The sequence below is a fragment of the Canis lupus genome, chromosome 7 (genome assembly GCF_048164855.1).
Source record: "Canis lupus baileyi chromosome 7, mCanLup2.hap1, whole genome shotgun sequence".
NCBI classification, from domain to species: Eukaryota; Metazoa; Chordata; class Mammalia; order Carnivora; family Canidae; genus Canis; species Canis lupus.
Window position 1 is genome coordinate 31712704 of NC_132844.1, and position 24118 is coordinate 31736821.

At 38.4% G+C, this 24118-nt stretch overlaps 1 protein-coding gene across 2 annotated transcripts in view; it reads left to right on the plus strand.

Moving 5' to 3' along the window:
- Window positions 1-402: 402 nt before the first annotated feature.
- ELOVL4 (ELOVL fatty acid elongase 4) overlaps window positions 403-24118 on the plus strand; it is a 31475-nt gene continuing 7759 nt past the window's right edge. Inside the window, exons 1-2 of one of the 2 annotated variants that reach the window (XM_072832260.1) lie at window positions 403-815; window positions 22471-22658. In XM_072832260.1, coding sequence (XP_072688361.1) covers window positions 716-815; window positions 22471-22658 — 288 coding nt within the window. In that variant the 5' untranslated portion in view covers window positions 403-715. Of the gene's footprint in view, window positions 816-1004; window positions 1144-22470; window positions 22659-24118 lie in introns of those variants that run through there. The other variant, XM_072832261.1, reaches the window with a different exon arrangement.

Below are 24118 nucleotides of genomic sequence, written 5' to 3' on the forward strand. Positions count from 1 at the left end.
TCCTTGCCCACAAAACGCCCATTCTTCCCCGTCCTGTTTTCCTAAGATGTAAGAGGGCGGAGGCCAGGTCACCCGTGGGCAGGCGGCATACTCCTCCGCAGCGGCGTCGTACCCTCCCGCTGAGGATCGAGACCGAGCAGGAGACTGGCGGAGACCTCCGGGGGGGAGGGGGGCGGTTAGAGACCCGAGAGGGCCAGGTGCCTCGCTCCCGCGCGACCCGAGGGAAGGGTGGGAGACGAGAGGTGCGGGACGGCGCGCGCCTGCGCGGACCCGGCTCTCGCGGTCCCACGGCGGCCGCATCCCTGCGCAAGAGTCCCAGCGCGCGGGCGGGGGGAGGGGCGCCGGCCCCGCCGCCTCGCGCGCGCCCACGTGACTCGGGCCGAGGAGATTGGAGCGGCGGCGGCGCGCGGCGGCAGACTGGTGCAGCGCCGGGCGCTCACGGCGACGTCTCCTCCTCCTCCTCGGTCTCGTAGGAGCCTGGACGGCACCTTCTCCTCCGCCCGGCCGGTCGACGCGGCCGCCGCATCCCTGTCGCCGCGGCGCCCGGAGGAGGAGGAGGAGGAGGAGGAGGAGAAGACGCCCGCGGGGCCGCCGCCGTGAGAGGGGAGCCCGGCTGCCGCTCGCTCCGCCGGCCGTCGCCTCCGAGGTCCACCCTCCCGGGGTGTCTCCCTTTCTCCTCCCCGCGCTCTGCCGCCGGCGCCCGCTTCCCGCCGAGATGGGGCTCCTGGACTCGGAGCCGGGCAGTGTCCTCAACGTGGTGTCCACGGCGCTGAACGACACCGTGGAGTTCTACCGCTGGACCTGGTCCATCACAGGTAAAGCAGCTGGCGTCCCCGTCCCCGTCCCCGTCCCCGCCCCCGCCCCCGCCCCCGCCCGGCCGCGTAGTCCCGCGCTCCCTGCGGCTGTTGGGATGCTGCGGATCAGGGCAGACGCCGGGGCGCGGGGACCGCGGTCGGGCACTGGTTAATCGGATCCGAACGTTAAGGCCTCCCCCTCCCCCTCCCCCTCCTCCTCCCCCCACCGACGCTCGCACGGTTTTCCTCTGAGCGTCCATCTCTCCTCAGCTCCTCGGATGCTGGAGCTGACATATCAGATGGAGCCGGTGCTGCTAAGAGCTCGGCGCAAGAACCACTCCGCCCTGCTGTACGCCCACATCTCCCGGTTTCATCTGACAGTTTTAACTGATGCACAGGATTGATTTGAACATTTAGTAATAGTCCATTTGGAGAGATGGTTGGGGGAAGGAGGAGGGCTCTAGTGGTAGCTGTGTTTTTGCTTCTTGGGCCTCCTGGTTGCTTTGACATAACCTGCTAACCTGCTAGGATTTTTGTCTGGCTCATCCATCTATACTGTAATTTGGAATAAAAAGTAAAAAAAAAAGCCATTGTTTGGCTTCTTGAACCTTGAAGAATGTCAGTTTCTGAGGCTTTTTTCAACAGCAAATATGCTTGAGGTGATTGTCTGTAATGGCTGTGCGCAGTGCAGTGCAGTCAGGGGGAGGGGGCGGCTAAAATACCCGGGAAAGAAATAAGTCTTTAGGAAGGGGGTCTCTACAGCAGCACCTAGAGGTTGTCCCAACAGCCTACACATACACAGTTTTCTTAAATTAGCAAACTTTTCCTTTGAGCCGTTGGGGTTTATTTGACAGGGATCATCAATTGGTTGATTTATGCAGCTCCTCTAGTGGAAATAATTGTGCTATTATGTTATTTTTCCATTTGTCCATTTATTTTCTTAATTTGCTTCAGTTGCTCTTGGTTTTTTAAAGGATTTAAAAGATTTTTTTTTTTTGGAAATAAAATATTAGCCTAAAAGGATTTTAGAAATGATCTTATGATTTAAAATTATCTAGTCCTTTTGCAGTATTGCGCTGCATCCCAGTTAGTGGAAGAGATTAACGTTTCGTGTTGTGACTCTGCCTCCTTTCCCTAGAAATGAAGATATATTCATGTAGTTTTGTATTTTGTTAGTGTAAATGGGACAATGGTTACAACATGATTGCAATATGTGGGATACATTTTGTGGGGCAAAATGTGTGCTGGAATTATTTCTGTGTGAGATAAAATGATTCTTTGATGTTGATGCGTCTTTAATAGGAATCTCAAGTTTGGCACTGAGAAATAAGCTATTTAATTGGCCATCGCAGTTGAAAATGGTTAAAAGACAGTTTTAAATGGAGTCTTTCCTTAAATCTTTCTTCTCTGCACACTGAAGTCATGCTATACCTGCAAAAACTGGAAAGAATGTACCCTTCCCTTCATCTCTGCGATTTTGGTTATTTAGACATTGCATCAGGGTTTCCCATTACACAATTGTGCAGGGCTGAACATCAGCTTTGGCAGATAATTGCACTTTGCATACTTCAGAGTTCAGACATTGTCAAGGTCCTCCAATCTCCATAGAGCCAGAGCCACACCCAAAAGTTCTCATTCCTGTCTATCATTCCCTTCCTATCGCAAAGCTTTCCTACCTCTGAGTGTCAGAAAGAAACTGAGCACAAACGTAGAATACACCTTTTTGTGTTGGTTAATTCCTTCCTAATGATGCTGGTGTAAAAAATACCATGAATGAAATAGAAAATTTTGTGCAGTTGTTTCATGTGAAAGCTTGCTGCTACCCTGTGAAGGGCATATAAAATAATATTTATTATAGGCTAAGCCTGAGAAAAGAGAGTAACCACTGGAGCACAGGTGACCTCTCACTAGCAAGTCAGAGGCAAGCTATTCACCCCTGCTGTGGCTATCCACTTACGAAACTTGAGACTGCTTCCTTGCTTTCTGTAATGAGCTACCTAGTGTAGGTAGAGGGTATTTCTTAAACCAACTTAGAGGCTTAGTGGGATATAGTTTGTTCTGCCTTGCTGCTATGAAGAGGAGTATTTTAGGATTCAGCCAGAATAGACCTGAACCCTGTGGTGTCTCATTTCTTTTCATCTGTATCCCATGCTCTCTTTGTTCCCTTTCTTTGACTTACTCACACTGCTCTGATTCCTCCAAGGATCTCCTCTTGCTATAATTTCACAAAAATCTGAGTGAATGAGTTTCAAAGTAGGAGAGTAGCTTATTAGATGAGGCTGAGTAAAAAGTTGATGAGTCAGATGTTTGGAAAGAGGGGGAAATAAAAATGGGTGGAGAGAAGGATGGTCTTGAGAAATCCTGGTGAGTATGGCGAAAGGATACAAATTATTCAAAGAGAGCAAGATATGAACTAGGCTCCATGCCCTCCCTTGACTGGCTCTTCCCCAGGTTGTAGTTCCATGCTTCTGCCTTTGTTTTACTGGTTCATTAACTATTTCTCCCTACTGAAGTTTCTACCTAAGTGTAAATGAGTATATCTACTTTGGACTGTCATAATAAGAATAGTTACAGAATTCTAGAGTATATTTGATGATTCAAGAGGTTTTTGCCCTCAGGTAGACAGTTTCTAGAAAAATACCATTTTGTGCTATTATATCAAATGGTGCTATCTAATAAAACATAAAGCAATATTCAAAGTAGTGTATAAAAAGCGGGCTTTTCAAAGGCACATCTCTAGCAAATATAGAATATAGCCCATAGAGTATTAACACAGAAAACGTTACTTTTACTGTAATTGTTAATACTTTATACATTGGTACTGAAACTTTGAAAAAGTTGTACTTTTAGGAAAACAAAAATAATTTTCTACTTCCCTATATTATATTTTTAGATGTTTTGAACAAGTAAGTTAATCTCGATTTATATTATAGGAAAGTTTAGACTGATGTAGAACTTTATACTAGTTGGGAGCACGGGAATAAGAACTCTGATGTCAATGTATTTTTTTCCTATTCTTTTACTTTATGAGTACATTAAAATTATTAGGACTGGGATCAGCTCAAAGTATATATGTAATCAAAGTTGTATGTAGATTTTTAAAACGTGAATCTTAATATTCTCCAATTTATAAATGCTCAAATTATCTATACTATCTGTTGTATTTCTTTATTTTAATAAATGCTTTTAAGTAGCCTTTTGTGTAAATGAATTTAGCATAGAAGCATCCTACAAAGCTAATAGCCAGCATGCCTACAGGAAAGCCAGATGGCTCCTGAGCCACTTATTTCTTTTTGACCACGTTTTTGTTTTTTAAAGATTTTATTTATTTATTTGACAGAGAGAGAGAGAGAAGGAGAGCCAGAGCACAGGCAGGGGGAGCAGCAGGAAGAAGGAGAAGCAGGTTCCCCACTAAACAGGGAGCCCAATGTGGGGCTCGATTCCAGGACCCTGAGATCATAACCTTAGCTGAAGGCAGACACTTAACCGACTGAGGCACCCAGGCTTCCCTTAACCACATGTTTTTTTTTTGTTGTTGTTTTGTTTTTTACCACATGTGTTTAAACAGCCTATTGTTCATGAAGTATATACACACACATGCTCGGGGGGAGTTGGCATTGCTCTCTGTTTACAGATATAGTAGCCCATATTTTGATGCAAAATTTGTGTCTACTTGGGAATTGAACTTAGAGCATGGAAGGCCATCCTAGCTGGCCTTCTTAATTCACTTTGGAGAGGCAGAAGAGAGAAGGGGAGAGTAGTACAGGAGGAAGGAAGACTGCTGTAGGATGATGATAAAATTCGGAAGCAAGACTTATATAATCATATATTCTTTCCTCATCACTTACCATGTGTGGGAATAGTTCTGGGCTCTGGAGAGAGAATGAGGATATTTGGTCACTGCCCCCATGCAGCTTATGGAGTTATGGCTCTTCCGCCTTACTTTGTATCATGGTCTAAAGGCATGATCTGTGATCTGTCAGAATCAGGCATAGCTGGCGCATAGGGAAGTCAGAAAAGTCCTTCTTTACTATTCCTATCTTAACTTTTACCTGCACCACAGTCTTGAGTTAGAAGAATCTACAAGCTTTATTTTTAGAATATTTTAGCTATCACCATGTGGAGTTGATGGTTATATTGTCAGAGAGTGTTTGGATAGGTAGACTAAGGAGAAGGGCATCAAATACTAAAAATTCATGGAAACTGGGAATGTTTTTAAGAATCAGTGAGTCGTCCTGGCTTGCTGAAACTGGGGGCTTGTGGGAAGGGACATTAAACTCAGCTCAAATACCCTGGGGTAAAAGATCTGTCCCAGGGAGTGCTAGGTCCCAGAAGAGCATGTGTCTTACAATATATTTACATTAGTATTATTATTTGTTATAGTCAATGTATACTCTTTAATCTTTGTTATTGTCTAAAATATGTTTTGTTTGTTTGTTTAGCCTCTCCTGGAAACCTGGTTACCAGTTTTAATGTCTTTTCTCAAAAAGACATTCTAAAGTCTAGGCAGCTAATTAAAGACAAATAAGTGGAACATCACCAGCTCCTAACATGGCATCTCCCTTAGCTAATATTTTCAGTGAAATCCTAGGGTTATCCATCTCTCTCATAACCTCCCTCAAGCCTCTATGAGATCTATACCATTTTAGGGTTTTTTTGTTGTTGTTTGGTCAGTTCTTTTTTCTGATGGCTGACTCTTACACTTAAATGTCTCATGCTCTTGTCCATTCCCCAGCAGCCTCGTAGCAGAACATCCAATCACAGATGAAATTACAGGAGGGTAAAACCATGCAAATTCTAAAACTGGTGCTGGGACAGTTTTATGTAGTTAGATATTTTGGCTCAGGGAGACCATGTTTTAGGAATTAACATAGGTAATCAGACAGTGCCTATGTGAGCCACAAAAAAAAGTTGGTCATCCTTTTAAAATTAAAGTTGTTAGATTTTTTTTTCCTCAAGTCATATGCTAATGTCATTAGTGAGTAATTTAGTAACCTAAGTATTATTTTTGGATTTTTTGAGTCATTATTTCGAATTAGACGTAGAAGAACACAGAGAAGTGTTGTGTAACAGAATCTGTCTTTTCTCACTATAGATGGCTTTTTTTTTTTTCCCCTTTTCATGATTTAGACATTTCTCCTTTTAAAAATCAAGGTGCTATAGTTGTATTTTCCCTCGGAATGAGAATGAATTGAAAACATTTTTAAGGCTCGTCAGGGTTTTGATTTTTAGAAAAGGGAGAGAACATGGCCTTTCAAAACCAAGTTTCCTAATTTCCTTTTTAACCTGGTCAGCCATTGTATACCTGCCCGTGGACCTGCAGCTCTAACCAACTTGGGTAACTCCCCCTTGAGTAAAACCTGCACATGTCTATCTTTGTGTTTCTTATCACACTGTTCCCTTTGCCTTCATTGCCCTTTCTCCTCCTTATGTCTCCAGAAGCCCTCCTTCACAAAGCCTTTCTTGGCCAGGGTGCCCTGGAGCAGTTCATTCCTTCATTTGATTCCATCAGTTTAGCAGTTGCTCGTGCACTTTCTTGTGCCATTCCTTCTGTAACTCTATCATCTTGGACTGTTTTAACTTTTATTATTATTTACTCTTTCACACTTTGTATTTTTCTCTGCAACACTAGAAGTGCCCTTGTATTTGTTGATTTGGTAGGTATCAAGAGATAACCCCCTTAATCTAGCATGATTTACAAATAGTGAAATATTTTGAATGCTAAGCACTAGTAGGGTTTGGTTCCATACTGAATTCTGGGAAGTTTTCTTTTTTTTAAATGATCTTTATCATGAGTTAGTGGTAAATTCAATTGATGTTGACTATATCTAATGAAGGAATCAAACCATTAAATCATTTATTAGCATAAAACAGTTACTTTCAAAAGATGTAAAATCAGATATAATTCTGTCTTCCAAGTATTGTGATGAGTGTGGAAGTGAGGAGGGCAGCATGGCGTAAAGAATGGGAAAGAACACTGGACTGGGAGTCATATGACCTAGGCTAGAGTCCTAGACTTTAGTCTCACTGATTAGCAGTGAGAGTTTGGGCAGGTCCCTTTGTTTTTCCAATCCTGACTTTTTCATCTGTAAATTGAAAGAGTTGAATTAGGTAATCTCTAAGGTTTCACTTGGCTTTAAATTCTGGATATATATGAAATTTTAAAAAATTCTTTAAATAGGTCATGCAACCTCAAATAAACATACAGTGGTCGGTAATTTAAAAACCTCACTGTGCAATAATTCCAACCTTTTCCAACAAACCTATTATTAGTGTTGCTAAGATAGTACATATAACAGATTCATATTTAATTCTTTTTACTCTCTTATCTGCCCCATAAGAAATAGGTACAGGAGTAGAATAACAGAGGGATGCAGTTATTTAAGTACCTGCTTTGACGTAGCACTGTGTGTTGCTATAACACTGTTACCTATTCAATTATCTGGGTATTTTTTGAATAACCAAGAGTTACCTATTTTGTCAAAAATAATAGCATTAACATTAAAAAAATTTGTGTTATATATATATATATTAGTCTGTTAAATTTATACAACTATATATTACATTTATTATGTAACATACAGCTTCTGAGGATGGCTTATTATGTAGTTTGGGGCAAGTGGTTTATGATTTTTTGGGTTTCATATTTCTACCTGTACCATGAGATAGTTGAAACTAGGTCATCTCTTATGGCCACTTTATTGAATCCTCATAATGTCTCCTAAAGTGGTAGCTTAAATAGTCTAAACTTAACCTTACTTTATATTTTTTTCTACAGAAAATGCAAAATTTTATCATATGTCATTGTAAAAGATTTTCAGTTTATAAGCATTTCTAAAATTTAGAAGTATGGCTTAAAATTCTTATAAAATTTCTACAAATAAATATGTCTTAGTGTAGGGGGAAAACTAAAGAAATTAAATAATTTTGGTGTAAGTATGTTCCTTAATCAAATGTTAATTTAAAAAATCTTGGTTTTGTCATATATTTTTATTCATGAAATATTGTCATTCTTAAATACTTCTCAATATATTTTATGATTACATTTTATTTAGAATATGTCTTGAAATTTGAAAGGGAAATACATTAATCTTTTTTTTTTTAATTTTTTTTTATTTATTTATGATAGTCCCACAGAGAGAGAGAGAGAGAGAGAGGCAGAGACATAGGCAGAGGGAGAAGCAGGCTCCATGCACCGGGAGCCTGACGTGGGATTCGATCCCGGATCCCAGGATCGCGCCCTGGGCCAAAGGCAGGCGCCAAACCGCTGCGCCACCCAGGGATCCCGGGAAATACATTAATCTATTGAAGGAATCAGTTATTCCCTGTTAGGTGTAATCACAGAAAGGCATTTGTGATTTTCAGCAGGAGTAGTCAAAGGAGTAAGCTTTGTTTTCATTTTTATTTATCAGTTGAAAACTTAGGCACAGATATATATTGTTAGAGTTTCATACAGCTTTGTACACGCATGTCCATAAAGTATTATTCACAATAGCCAAGAGGTGGAAAATGTCCGTTTGTGAATGAATAGATAAAATGTAGTATATACATACAAAAGAATGTTAGTTAGCCTTAAAAAGGAAGGAAATTCTGACACATGCCACAACATGGATGAGCCTTGAAGACATTATACTAAGTGAAATAAGCTGGTCACAAAAAGCAAATATTGATGAATCCATTTATATAAGGTCTCTAAAGTAGTATAATTCATAGAAACAGTAAGTAGACTGTTGGTTACCAGGACCTGTGGGAAGGGGGAGATGGGGAGTTGTCCAATGGGTGTAGAGTTTCAGTTTTGCAAGATGAGAAAGTTCTGGAGATTGGTTGTACAACAGTGTGGACATACTTAATATCATTGAACTATACACTTAAAAATGGTTAAGTGTGTTTTATGTTATGTCTTTTTTACGATAATTTTTTAAACATTTCATAGGACATTAATATAGTACCTCTTCATGGTGTTTCTTCAGTGTTCAGTGGTAAAACAATTGATTATATGAGTAAAGGAAAAACTCATTCAAAATGGAGTTGCGGAGGCATCTGGCTAGCTCAGTCAGAAGAGCATCCAACTCTTGATCTTGGAATATGAGTTTGAGCCCCACGTTGGGAATAGAGATTACTTAAACATAAATAAATAAATATTTTAAAAATGGGGTTGAGAACTTCTGAAGGGGGACCTCTCAGGCATGTACCAGCCTACTTTATACACTCTAACCTACAGGAAAAGGCTTACTTTAACACCCCAGCTGAAGGAAGATTTTTTTCTTTGCCCAGCAGCAACCCAGCCAGTGAGAAGTTGCCACAAACCTGAACTCTCACCCTCTTCCAATGGATCATCCTAAACAACACCGCCCAACTTATTATTTTTTTTCCTCTGTTAAAAGGATGCCCTCCTCCTTTGTTCTCAGGGCTTGTCTATGGTTGACTGTGGTTTACGTGTCCAAAATTGTAATTCCTCTGCTGTCCTCACATAAACTCATTTTACTGGTAAACTAACTGGCTATTTTATTTTTCTTGACAATTTTTTAATTATTATTTTTTTTTAGCTTACAGTAAAATAGCTTTATAAAGACAATGAATAGCTGTTACCTAGGAAAGTGCCCAGTGCTAGAAAGTAGCAAATAGCAAGGAAGACAAACTTACCTTTATTTTTTGTTTTTTGTTTTTTGTTTTTTTCTTTACAATTTTATCAAGAACTTCCCAACCCTCAAAGATAGGCCTGGCAGGCATCGTTATTTTCATATCTTTAGAAGTCTCTGAGAGTCATAGAAGTTAAGTTATTTGTGGATGAACACTGTAGTGGGAATGGGCTTAACAGGTTGTTTTGTCTCTTAGCCCAGTGCTCTTGTCTCATCACACTAGCCAAGCAGGAAAGCAATAATCAATCCTCTGACCTATATATTTTCTCTTTACTGCTATCTTATCTATATAGTATCACTACTTAGAATATTAAAAATCTGAACAAAGCTGTAATACCACCAAAGGTAATCTGAAATGCTCAAAGGTACTATAAGTGCTGCTGTATGAGATGAAACTAAAAAGTGACATTTATTTTCATAAATTTATATATTTAAATTATATATATGAATATACATATGTAAAAAATGGTAGCCTGAGAAGATGAAGTTGACTTCTATATGGTGGAGTGGCTAGGACAAATAAATTATGTTCAAAGAGAATTACGGAAATGTTTGCCAGATTTCACAGTGTAAGAAAACTGAAACAACTGGTAATTAGTGAAATGGAATAAATTCAGGACCAATAGTATTTTACTCATTGGATACTCAGCTTGTAGAATGTTAGCAAGAGAATATTAGGTCACAGTTCCCGTTTTAAAACACATATACATGCTCCAATGGTATCTTGTCTTTTTTTTTTTTTTTTTTTGCCGAAAGTAAACATAATTTCAGTTTTCTTAAATCTGTAAGATCATTAGTGGCACTAAGGGTGGGATATTTGGGCTTTGAACTAACTCCCAGGTTAGCACAGGGAGGAAGTTTTATGACTGCATTTTCTGAGAAGTCAAAATGTGAAAATGAGGTAAGAAAGAAACTGTTTATCTGCAGTTTACCTTGCCTGCCAGGATGTAAGGCATCATTCTCTTATATCAAATACATATATATATATGATGAAATATTCATAAAATTGTGTTCATAGGGAAAAGGAAGACAGTGGCAAAAAGTGGGGGGATTTGAGGCAATAAGTCTGGGGGGAAAATACACAAGTGACTCTTGAATAATGCAGGGGTTAAGGGATACCAATCCTCTGCACAGTCAAAAATCCACATATAACCTTTGACTCCCCCACAAATTTAACTGCTAATAGCCTACTCTTGACCAGAAACCTTACCATAATATAAACAATTAATGTACTTTGCTATATGTATTATATACTGTGTTCCTAATGATAAAGCTCGAGAAAAATGTTATTAAGAAGATCATAAGGAAAATGCATTTACAGTATTGTATTCATTGAAAAAAAGTCAAGAATTTAAGTTGCCCCATGTGGTTTAAACCCACATTAAGGGTTAAATAAATAAATAAATAAATATCCTTTTTTTTTAACGATGGATATGGATATCATCTGCACATTGTAAAACTCACTTCTGTTTATTGAGCTTCTAGTACAGGACTCTTTTGGACTATGAAATGCTGTAGTATGCATTTTGTACACCGTATTTAATGTTCATAGTATCCCCATAAGGTAAGTATTATTTAATCATTCTGTGCTGCAGAAATAGGCTTTAAACTATACAGCTGGAAAGTAACGGAGCTGGAACCTAATCAAGATCTTTCACCTTCCCACATCAATGACCTTTTCCTAAGACAGGCTTCCTGTTCATCAACAAATACTGTTTTACTGTCCAGTAATAATAGCAAACATTTATTGGATGCTTACTAAGTGTCAGATACTATGTCTAATTCTTCACATGTATTATCACATTTAATCCTCATACTCCTTTGGGCTGCATACTATTATTTCCTTTTTCCAAGCAAGTGAACTGACTTTTCTTGGATCTTTTCCATCTACTACTTGCCCTCCCAAATTAAACCTCAGAGTAATCAGTCTCCAGCTTGTAAGGCACACTGATTCACTCAGCTCATCTGTGTTACAGACAGTCCTTTCTCCTTTTCAGCTTCCGAGTCATCCCTATTTATGTATTCTCTGTGGGAAATTTTATTATTTCTCTCACTTTCTACCTTTATCATGATCTCTGTTCAGGCAGACTTGGAACTTAAATTCTTCTTTCCTTTTTTTCTGTTTTTGAACTCCTCCATCCATTCTTTCAGGCACTTAGGTGACTGTGTAATCCCACTGAGTTACATAAAACCTCTTTGCCCTCTTGTTCCAAATGCTTTCAGGCCATTTGCCCCCCTCACCCTCTCAGACACTGCAACATACCTTGCCTTGCTGGTGAAGACCTCATTCCCTCCTGTCTGCCCATCGTATACTGACCTCTTGGTTATTTTTTAGCCCAGCCTCTGCCTGGTCCACCTCCTCAAGGGCTGTCCTGTCCTTACATTCATCCAGGCACTCTTTCCAGCTAAAACTGTCATCCTCTTTCCTTTTTTTTTTTTTTTTTCATTTTTTTTTCATCTTTTTTTTTTCATCCTCTTTCCTAAGGACATAGAGGAGGTTAAAGCAGAAATTTTCCGATCATCACCCTGACTCAGTAGGAACTGATTGGAGTCTCATTCATCCACCGTCCTCAGAATCTGTGCTTTAGTCCTAGAGTATATCTCAGATCATTACCTGTCCATTGTATCCAGTTGTGTGATGACCCTTTCTCCTTTACTTCTACCTTTTTCACCTCACTGATACCCAAGATCTTACGTGGGGTGGAGCATATATCATGCATTTTAAACTAGAACCTAGAAGAGGCGTTATGGTGGTTATTTGGTTTATCCCTGTCATAGAAAATTCTTCTCAAACTCTGCTTGACAACAGTTACCTACATTTTTCATTAAAAATTTAGCAACAAATGTCTGATGGCCTTGTATACTAGACATTGTTTTAGAGATACATCAAGGAAAAAGGACTGTGGCCCTCGCCCTCATGACCTTTATAATAAATGGAGGAAGACATTGATCACCTCCTTAAAAAAAACTTCAGCTTCCTTTTGGTGGGCCTCTAGTGTAAAATGTGACATTTGTTTTTTTTTGTGTGTGTTTGTGTAGTCAGTAAAGGGAAATGGATTTTTAACAATATCACTTGTATATTAGTGCTTAGTAGAGAGGTTTAAAAACATGATGTTGGTTTGCAGCTGTTGGTTCTAAAAATAGTAAAGAAGGATGAATAGTTCTGGATAATAATATATAGGACATACATCTTGATGTCTTAAATATACTTCGGAAGCTACTCACTATTTCTAGTTGGTTGTTAGGCATGTGTTTTTCTTTTGTTTATGGCAGGTTAAATACATGTAGATATTGTTAAAAGAAAAAAAGGTTATTCATTCAGGTAGACTCTAGGAACAAATAAAACAAACTTTTATGACTGGATTATGTATTATACAAAATAGGCTTACATTTATGAGTAGACTAGAGCAGTTCTTAGATTTTAATGTGTAAATCACAGGGAATATTACTAAAACACAGATTCTGGCTTTGTAGGTCTGGAGTAAGGCCTGAGGTTCTGCATTTCTAGTAAGCTTCCAAGAGATACTTTTCTGCTATTGTACCACACTTTGAATAGTAAGGGAATTGAGGATTCCTAATTTCTTTGATAATCTGCTGCTATATTACTAATATGGAAAAAGAATTAAAAATGTTCTTTTTTAAATTTATTTATGAGAGACACACAGAGAGCGAGGCAGAGACATAGGCAGAGGGAGAAGCAGGCTCCATACAGGGAGCCCGATGTGGGACTCGATCCCAGATCCAGGGATCACGCCCTGAGCCAAAGGCAGACATTCAGTGCTGAGCCACCCAGGTATCCTGAATTAAAAATGTTCTTAAGCTATTGATTTAAAAATATATTTAAGAAAGCCATACAATGGCATGTATTTCTATAGAACATTTAGTTGTTTTTTACCCCAACAGGGATTTTGTATATCTTTTAGAACTATTAGCTCTTGCTCACTTTACCTTTAATCAAAAGGGCAGTTGAAAAATGTCTCCAATGTCTATTCTCACAATAGCAGTAGCCTTAATAACATTTATTTTTCTAGAAACTTTGTGGCCTTTATTTGGTGGTCTGCTAGTCCTTAGCCATTAGCTGGGTATATCTACTCTTGTAAGCCTTTGTGGCGATAGAAATAGCAGTACTGCCCCTGCCTAGTCTGTGTGGAACACACTTAAGCAGACTAAAAGGACAGTGGAATGGTATGATAGAGGCAATCAAAGTGTGCTTTAAAGGTTTCAAGAGAGATATATATTTAATATTTGTAAGTACAAAGAAAGAGTTAATGTTGGAGGGGCTTCTTACAGAGGGCTGTCAATTTGAGCCTCAAAGTAACTCTGTGGTTTGGATAATCTTATTATTACCCCCATTGCATAGGAGGAATTGTACTTCAAGAATTTTAGGTCCAAGTCATGGGGCTAGCATATGATGGATAGATCTGGAATCTGGTTATTCTGAATTCAAGCACTGTCCCCTGCCCCTATAGCACATTCCCTCTGTTCCATGTATCTTTTTTTTTTTTTTAAGTTTATTTATTTATTTATTTATTTATTTATTTATTTATTTATTTATTTATGAGAGACACACAGAGAGAGGCAGAGGCATAGACAGAGGAAGAAGCAGTCTCCATGGGACGCCTGGGTGGCTCAGTGGTTGAGCGTCTGCCTTTGGCTCAGGGCGTGATCCCCAGATCTGGGATCAAGTCCCACATCAGGCTCCCTGCATGGAGCCTGCTTCTCCTCTGCCTGTGTCTCTTCTCTCTCTGTGATTCTCATGAATAAATAAAATCTTAAAAAAAAAAAAACAAAAAAAATAAACAAAAGAAACAGGCTCCATGCAAGAAGCCCGATGTGGGACTCAATCCTGGGACTCCAGGATCACGCCCTGACCAAAGGCAGATGCTTAACTACTAAGCCACCCAAGTGTCCCTGTATCTTCTAAAGTCATCACCCACCTAGGATTATTTACTGGTCACTCTCGTTAATTCTAGGAATTTGGATGTCTTAGAAATTCAAATTTTAACTGATTTTTCTTTTGGAAGATGATAGCTAGCTTAGACTATTTGGGGGAATAAAGCACATTCTAACTAGTAGACAACCTGAATTCTGAAAGTCTTTAAGAAAAGTCAGCCTTTCCAAAAAAAAAGGCCTACTAGAGATTTTTTTAAAAAGATTTATTTATTTTTTTTGAGGCAGAGAGAGGAGAGCATTAGTGGGGAGGAGGGGCAGAGGGAGAGGGAAACTTTAAGCAGTCTCCTTGCTGAACATGGAACCTGACACAGGGCCCAGTCTTAGAACCCCAGGATCATGACCTGAGCTGAAATCAAGAGTCAGATGCTCAACCAACTAAGCCAGCCAGGTGCTCCAACATATTAGAGATTTTTAAGGAAGTTCCTTTAATATACACAGTGATATTTCCTATAAGAATTAATTACAATTGTTTGTATATAAGTGGAGTTTTCTTTCTTTCTTTTTTTTTTAAGATTTTGTTTATTCATGAGAGACACACAGAGAGGCAGAGACATTGGCAGAGGGAGAAGCAGGATCCCTGAGGGGAACCTGATATGGAACTTGATCTCAGGACACTGGGATCACAATCTGAGCCAAAGGCAGATACTCAACCAATTGAGCCACCCAGGTGCCCCTAAGTAGAGGTTTCTAAAGGATTTGGATTATTTCAAAACTATTGGATTACAAATATTTTATTATTATTAAAATCTGTTTTACATGTTTTTGAAAAAAGAGGATTTAAAAAAATAGCCGAAGTAATTCAAAATTCAGATACAGATTTGTTATGTATTGTTCTCCTGAATACATTATAGAATGTGCTGTTTTCTCTGTATACAAAGTTTTTAAAAAATATTTATTTATTTGAGAGAGATATATATATATAATATAAGCAGAGAGGGAGGGAGACAGATTCCCCACTGAACAGGAAGCCTGCCATAGGGCTCAGTCCCAGGATGACCTGAGCAAAAGGTAGATGCCTAACTGACTGAGCCATTCGGGTGCCCCCTCAGTATGTAAGTTATAAAATGTTCTGTTTTCTCAGTTTAAACTCTTACACAATTAATTATTGATGGTACTTTTTCTTTATTTTGGTTCAACTCTTTTCTTGGAAAAGAGGATTTAGTGGTTTGATTATTTTCAATAATAATGACAGTGTCAACATTTATTGAGCTCTTATTGTGTGTCAGGGACCATACGTATAGCCATATCTTATTCCTCCTAGCAACCCTATTATTATTCATAAAGCCAAAGAGACTTATGTAACTCAGTGTATTTACCTAGTAAATGAGAGAGCTAGGATTCTAATGTTGGTAGACTGACTTAAGAGTCAATATTTGGAACCTAGATAACTTCTCCAGATCAGGAAGAAAAGACCTAGAAGACATCAAAGGTCTTGACTTTTAATGGGAGGGGCTCAGATTATTCTTTTTTTTTTTTAAAGATTTTATTTATTTATTCATGAGAGACACAGAGAGAGAGGGAGAGAGAGGCAGAGAAACAGGCAGAGGGAGAAGCAGGCTCCCTGCAGGGAGCCCGACGTGGGACTCGATCCGGCACTCCGGGATCACGCCCTGGGCTGAAGGCAGGCGCGCAACCGCTGAGCCACCCAGGCATCCCAGATTATTCTTGACATAAGACACACCTGTGTGAAAATGGTGTGGATAGGGGATAGGGTACAGCAGAAGGAACAATTCTGTGGCATTTATGTGTGCTACAACTTTTACATTTAATCATCACACATCAAAACCCTGTGAAGTAGTTATTTCCTCATTGAAGAGAAAAGAACAGTTGATTCTCCATCTATAACTGTCAACTGCCTACCCCATCATTTTGAAAACATCATACTCTCTTGCTTTCCTCAACATTATTTTCTATTTTTCTTTGGTGTTTCACTTCCAGTTCTCCCACTCCTCCCTTAAGTGCTCTCCAGTATTTGATCCTTGTTCATTTTATTCTCTCATTCCACGTGCTCTTTGTGACTTCAAACTCCGATGTGCTTTTCATTGCCAATGACTCCTCCATGTGTCCACAATGCCGGTAGTTCTCTGCAGCTTCAGAGCCTACTGGATGCCTCCATCCAGGAATCCACAAGTACTTCAGACACAGGATGTTTAAAAATTCACCTGATCATCTCCTTCCAGATCTGTTCCTCTTCCTTTATGCTCTGTCCAGGATCATGACTTCACCATCTCTGCTGCCAGCCATGCCAGACATTTAGGAGTAATCCTGAACTTTTCTTTCACTCTTAACTCATATCCGTGTCAGTCACCAAATCTGTTGATTTTACTTTCATATCTCCCTGTCTTGGCCATCACCACTGCAGCCTTCTATATTCAGATTTCCATAATTTCTGCATTATAGTGGTGTCCAAGTCTGGCTGCCCACGAGAATCACCAGATGAATTTGAGATCACAGTCCTAGGCCCTATCCAGAGATTTTGATTCAGTAGATCTGGGGTGGAGCCTAAGAATCTACACTTTTAACAAGCAGATGGTCCTTTTGTGGGTGGCCCAGCAACATAGAGATGTTTGAGAACAGTGATCCAACTGGTTTCCCCACCTCTTGACATCTCCTCTTCCCCTTCAGTCCATCTCTCACTGCTTCTGCCATATCTTTTATAAGCTAAATGTGATCCCCTATTTTTAACCAATTAAACATCTCCCCATTATCTACCAAACAGATTCTAACTTTTTCAGCATAGTTTGTAAGACTCTCCCAGTTTGCCGGGTCCAGTATGACCTGTGAGTCTCTAGTCATTTCCTGCCATCTTCCTTTATAAATATCCTCTACCTCAGGCCTGCTTAGTTTCCAGAATAAGTGTATTATTCCTGCTTTGGGGATATTTATACATAGGGTTCTTTCTGTAAGAAGGCCTTCCTTCTCTCTGTTTGGCAAATTCCTCTTCTTTGAGAAAAATCAAATGTCTGTTCTTGAAGTCCATCTTGTTCCATCTCACCTGCCATATCACTGTTCTTAAGACTGGCCTCTTGTATTACACTCATGATCCTGAAAAGCAATAGATTTTTGTGTCTGTCTCCTTTTCTAGTAAATTAGTTTTCAGAGGTCAAGAACCAAATAACCTCCTCCAAATCACTTAGCTCAGAAGGGGTGGAGAGTCTGACCTGAAAGTCTGTTCTATCTATCCATCATGCTATGTGATTTTAAGATAGAGATCAGGGTAAAAATAAAGACCTGTTGGTGGAGGGTATTTGCAGGAAGAAGGCCCACTTCAGATATACCATTTTGCCTCACATTTGTATAAAGGTATAATTTACACATAATAAAATTAACTCCTTTTAGCTAACAGTTTGTGAGTTTTGACAAGCACATAGAGTTGTATAACCAGTACGTGACCTTTTAATACAGATAAAATTGTATGATTAGTGACCTGTTTGTAAATAAATCAGTCCTACTTGGCAAGAGTTTTATGAAACAATCAAAATGTTCTAAATAGAAACTATTTCCTGAGAAAAAGTTAACCCTTAAGGGTCCAGAAGGGTTAAGGTAATGTGTCTTAGTAATTCTTATTATTAAAATATAGTTTTTTGCTCCTGAACTTGCTTTTTATGATATTTATACATCTTTTTTTTTAATTTTTATTTATTTATTTTTATACATCTTTCTTAGAAGAAAGGCAACATAAAAATATGTTGTTGAAACTTTTGAGTTAATGAAAGGCTGGATAATTCATTATTTTAAGGTTATATAAAATACATGAAGCTTCAGTACTCATGATTTTCCTTTGCTTTTCTAATTCCACATCTTTCTTTCTTCTTTCTTTCTTTTTTCTTTCTTTTCTTTTCTTTTCTTTTTTTGGTTCCAGACTTGCAAGGGGACCTGTTAGTAATAGTAAATTTTTATATCATTGTATGACACTATTGTGACTCACTCAGTCCTTTATAGTGGAAAAGGGAACAAGTAAAAGAAGTATTAGATATTTGAATCTAATCAGAAGTACTAAGGGAAATATTTATGCAAATTTAGAAAAACACAAATAACTGCAAAGGCATGGAGAAATATCACGCGAATATCATCATAGAATGGGATTGTAATGTTGTGGTTCAGGTTACTGACAGTTACTACAATTTCTATAATGGTCATTGGAGATGGAATTTTTAAGAGTGTTCTGACCCTGGTGAACTAGAAGGGCTAATCTGAGAAGGATATGATGTGAACTGCAGCCGTTTATAGGCTGAAGACAGGATTTTGTTAAGTGATTGTTGATTGAATGCACAACTTGCACTGGTTGGATAAAGAAATGGGAGCATTACCTTTTTTCCCTGGAGAAAGCAATGAAGTAAAGATACGGAGCCTTATAGACAGAGCACACATGCCCTCTAAATACTGGATTGAAGTGTTGTTGACAACGTAAAGGAGGAACTGGGCAGAGCTATAGGAAAGGGTTGCTGGACACTGAAAAACTTGGAATATCAATAAATGCACTAGTGGATTTTATTTGAAGGGATAGAGAATAAAGGACTAATATGAAAAAAATTGGCCACTCATCATTTATTCATCAAATAAGTGTTGTTTAGACAAGCTGATAAGCCTTACAGTACACGAATGAGAGACCCAGCTCCTGCCTTCAAGAGGGTTGCATTTTAGAGGAAGGTCACAGGACAGTGTGATGAGTGCCATAGTGGAATAGAAACGTGCAGGTACTTGTATGCAAAATAGGTCCCCTGACCAATGAAAATTGCCTATTTTTTAGGTCCAGTTTTCCTCACTTTCAATTCCATTCTTCCACCTATTTATCATTTTTAAGAGTAATAATTTCAAAAGTTAAAAAAAAAAACTAAGGGATTATCTCATTTCTTTCTACTCAGAGGGTGATCCATGGAATAGTGACACAGAATCAGTTGCTTCCTAGAAAATGCAGAATCTTCCTAGAAATGGGCTGCACCCCAGACCTACTGAGTCAAAACCTGCATTTTTTTTAAAAGATTTTATTTATTTATCATGAGAGACACAGAGAGAAGCAGAGACATAGGCAGAGAGAGAAGATGACTCATGCAGGGAGCCTGATGTGGGACTTGATCTCGGGACTCCAGAATCACACCCTGGGCCGAAGGCAGGTGCTTAACTGCTGAGCCAGCCAGGCATCCCAGAACCTGCATTTTAACAATGCCTCTCTCCCTTGTGATTTTTTTTCTCACTGAAGTTGGAGAAGAACTAACGGAGTTCCCCTTCTTCTAACAGGGTTTATAGATGAAGGGATGAAGACAGATTGTGCCTTTAAGGGCCTATGCAGAGTAGCAGAGCTGATATTAGAACTCAGCCCATCTGTTTACTGATGGAGTCTCAAATGCTTTTTCTAATATCTCTGTTATTTCTTATCTGCTCCCTTCTCCTTTTTTACTCTTCTTTGGCCTCTGTTAGTGTCTCATATTGTCACATCTTCAGCTTCTGACTCGTGTCTCTTCCTCTCACTGTCTTTCTTATTTCTCTCTTTAAATATCTCTGTTGAAAGAGAGAATGGCACAGGCTAACCATCCAAAAAGAATGAGGATTTTTATTTATTCTTGATTTGGGGGAAATTTTGGGGCTTATTTCTCTTATTTTTTTCTACTTGTTGCTCAGAACTTACTTTGAAGTCAGCAGGAATTCTGTGTGTGATTAAGAGTGATAGGGATCCCTGGGTGGCGCAGCGGTTTGGCGCCTGCCTTTGGCCCAGGGCGCGATCCTGGAGACCCGGGATCGAATCCCACGTCGGGCTCCCGGTGCATGGAGCCTGCTTCTCCCTCTGCCTGTGTCTCTGCCTCTCTCTCTCTCTTTCTGTGACTATCATAAATAAATAAAAATTAAAAAAATAAAATCTTAAAAAAAAGAGTGATAGCATTGGGGCACCTGGGTAGCTCAGTTATTTGAGTGACTGACTCCTGATTTTAGCTCAGGTAATGATCTCAGGGTCCTGGGACTGAGCCCCACGTTGGGCTCCACGATCAGCTGGGAGTCTTCTTGAAGATTCTGTTCTCTCTCTCCTCTCTCCCTCTGCCCCTCCCCCTGTTCACACATGGTCTCTCCTCTCTCTCTAAAATAAATCTTTTTTAAGAAAAGAGTGTGATATATAATCTGTGATATGAGAATCTCCTTACAGATGAGTTTATATTCCTTCTTTGTTACATAGGATTATCTCATAACAGAATCCTTTTGCTCTTTGTATCAAATGCATGGTAAAAACAGTGTCTAGTCTCTAGTTTCTGGATAGGAATCGGAAGCCACAGCTACTCCTTCTCTAGTTTCTGAAGTAAGTAGAGCAGAGCTTTAGGAATTAGGAGTTTGTCTTAAGTGTTTCTCCTATGGGAAATAAATAAATAGCTAAATACACCATATTTAAGGGGACTTTGTCACAGAGGGATACGGTCATAGCACGATATTATGACTATTATAAAGAAAAGTAAAAAGTCAGTGATAAGATCATAGTGGTACAATGCCTTCAACAAAAGTCAGCCACTCATCTTTTAAGCCACACCCTCTTGTAAGAGGATTATTCTCTCTTGTAAGTGTTTTAGTTTATTTTTAACTCTGGAATATATTTTGGTTTGAGTGACAGAACCATAATTTCCATGAATATATAGATAGTAAGCCTCTTCTATAAACTCTGAAATAAAATCAGTTTTTCACTGGGTGTTGTACGCAACTTATGAATTATTGAAAACTACATCTGAAACTAATGATGTACTATATATTGGCAAATTGAATTTAAATAAAAATTTTTTAAATCAGTTTTTGTTTTTTCTTGTTTTCATATGTGGTTTTCTTTCAAATTGCTAATGCATCTTTCTAACAACCTGTATTTCATAGAAACCATAGTTATGTCCCTTCCTGACTTTGGAGACTGTGATTAAACATTTCATTTCTGTGTCCTCCTTTTATCTTATTTTCTATGAATAGTGTACAGAAACAGACTAACTTTAAGTAAGATATTTTGAAACCTAATTATCTAATCCAGAGCTATTCTGCATACATAGTTTTAGTGAAACTGGCAATTTAAGTGCGGTGGGACATAGTAACGAGCAATTAAGTTAAATTCATTTGGGCTTGGCTTTAGGAACTGATTAAAATGTAGAATTTTGTTATTGTTATTATTTTAAAAATACATTATTTTCCTCAGCATAAAACATAGAAATGTTTTATATTACCAAGCATAAACTAGACATTAGATTCACAACCTATAAAATACTGTTTAGGTTTTAGAAATATAAATTTCAGTATCTTTTTATAGTGTATTAGAAAGTCAATTTTTGTTAGCCCTATATTTCTTTATCATGCTTCTCTTAGAAATGTTACTTGTGGCAAAACTTTTATAAAATTGATTCAGGGTTGCGTATTTGAATGTTAAGGACAGTGTACTCATTTTAAATGAAATATTTACACATATGTGAGGTAAACGTTTATAGTTTTAGAAAAAAAATAAGCTGGTTATAGTCATGGCTGAATAGGCTCATGCTATGAAAGAAAAAGAAAAAGGTCTTAAATATGATGATTTCCATTTAAAGAAATGATAGAACTGTAATCCCCCCTAATTTTTTCTCCCCACTGTAATTGTACTTTTGTCTTCAGTATCCAAAAGTGTTTCAGGAAATGATTTCCATTGCTGTACCTCTTCAGTTTACTATTCTTTTCCTGCTAGGCGCAAGTAAGGCGCAACTTCCAAACTGTACTGATACATTTCACATGTTTAATATGGAAGATAGGTTTCTCCTTAAAATATTTATTTCCTGTCAATGAAGTCTTTAATCAACTTTTCATCCTCTGCTTGTCCTATATTTGTAGCAAAGTTTATTTCTTATCTTTGTTCTCTTGGTGTCTATAAAACTTAATGTATGCCACATGTAGTGAAGCATTATTTTCAAAAGCTACTCACAGGAATTGGTCTCATTCCTTTGGTTTTAATGCCATGTTTTCTGTTGTAATTCAAAGAAAAATGCCCTGCATTTGGCCAAATTAGGAAAAAAGCTAGGCTGAAATACTATAATTCCTAACAAGTTCATTTCAAACAAATTTAGTGCTTAATAAATTTAATGTGATTTTGTTCTCTCTAGATAAACGTGTGGAGAATTGGCCTCTGATGCAGTCCCCATTGCCTACACTTTGTATAAGTACTCTTTACCTCCTGTTTGTGTGGCTGGGTCCAAAATGGATGAAGGACCGAGAACCTTTCCAGATGCGTTTAGTGCTCATTATCTATAATTTTGGGATGGTTTTGCTTAACCTTTTTATCTTCAGAGAGGTAGGTTTACTAAAGTCACCTATTCTTCCCCAGGGTTATTAGAAATTAAGACATTGAATATGTCAAACCATTATTGTAATACTGTATCCCAAGATAACTGTTGGCTATTCTAAAAGTAAAATTTACTTTTTTGATATTTTTCATGTTTGGATGACAAAAATATGAGATATATGGAAAGTATAGGACAGTTTATTTATTTATTTATTGAAAAGATTTTATTTATTTATTCATGAGAGACACAGAGAGAGAGGCAGAAACACAGGCAGAGGGAGAAGCAGGCTCCACGTAGGAAGCCTGATGTGGGGCTCTATTCCCAGGTATCCAGGACGTGGGACTTGATCATGGGTCTCCAGGATCACACCCGTGCTAAACGGCTGAGCCACCTGTGCTGCCCAGGACAGTTGTTTAAAATGGAATGTTGAAGCAGACATACTAGATTCCAAAATAACCATTATTAACTGACAGTAGGAGTGATATAACTTTTCTGAGACTCATTTTCCCCTTCTGTAAAATAGAGATTAAAAACCTGCCTTCCAGATCAGAGATAAATGAAATTTTTTTCATAGTATTTGGCACATATTAAGTAGCCAGTAAATAGTTGTAGCTCCTTATTTGTAATTCTTATTCAGTAGTTTCAGGTTTGTTAACTGATCAAAATATGCAGATGTAGGATGCCTGGGTGACTCAGTGGTTTAGCACCTGCCTTCAGCCCAGGGCGTGATCCTGGAGACCCAGGATCGAGTCCCATATTGGGCTCCCTGCATGGAGCCTGCTTCTATCTTTGCCTGTGTCTCTGCCTCTCTCTCTCTGTCTCTTATGATTAAATAAGTAAAATCTTTAAAAAATGCAGATGTAAAATACTGATTTCAGGTTAAATCCTATTACATAATGTCATTGTATTTGGGTTTGAACAAAAATGAGTTAACTGTTATACATTGTTGCTGCTAGCCATCATGTACTTTTCTGGACACTAGAAAATTCTCCATGACATTCTGAAAAGAAATCCTAAAGGCTAAGTTGATACAGGCATTTTTTAAGTTATAAGAGTGGAAGGAATTTGTTTCCCAAGAGACTCCTCATTAAAATTCTGTATGAATTCAGAGAACTGGACTGGTGATGCTAAGAAAATAAACAGTACTCTTCTTTAAAGAAATCTGTAATTGACAGCTTAGTCTAGAGAATCTCAACTTCACAAAAACTTTTATTTGTTTGGATACTTTGACCTCATTTGTTTGATACAAACCACTCTGGGTCAAGAACAGAAATCAATGTAACTGTTAGATCTGAGTCATGGTTAATCCTAATTTCTCTTAATTATAAAGTAGATGACAGTTGAAGTCTCAGCCCAAGAGTTACATGTGATTTTTAATATAGATTTCAATTTTAGAATAAATTGACACACAACAAATTTTAGAAACTCCACAACACATTGTTTATTGCATTTGAATTTCTTAGACAAT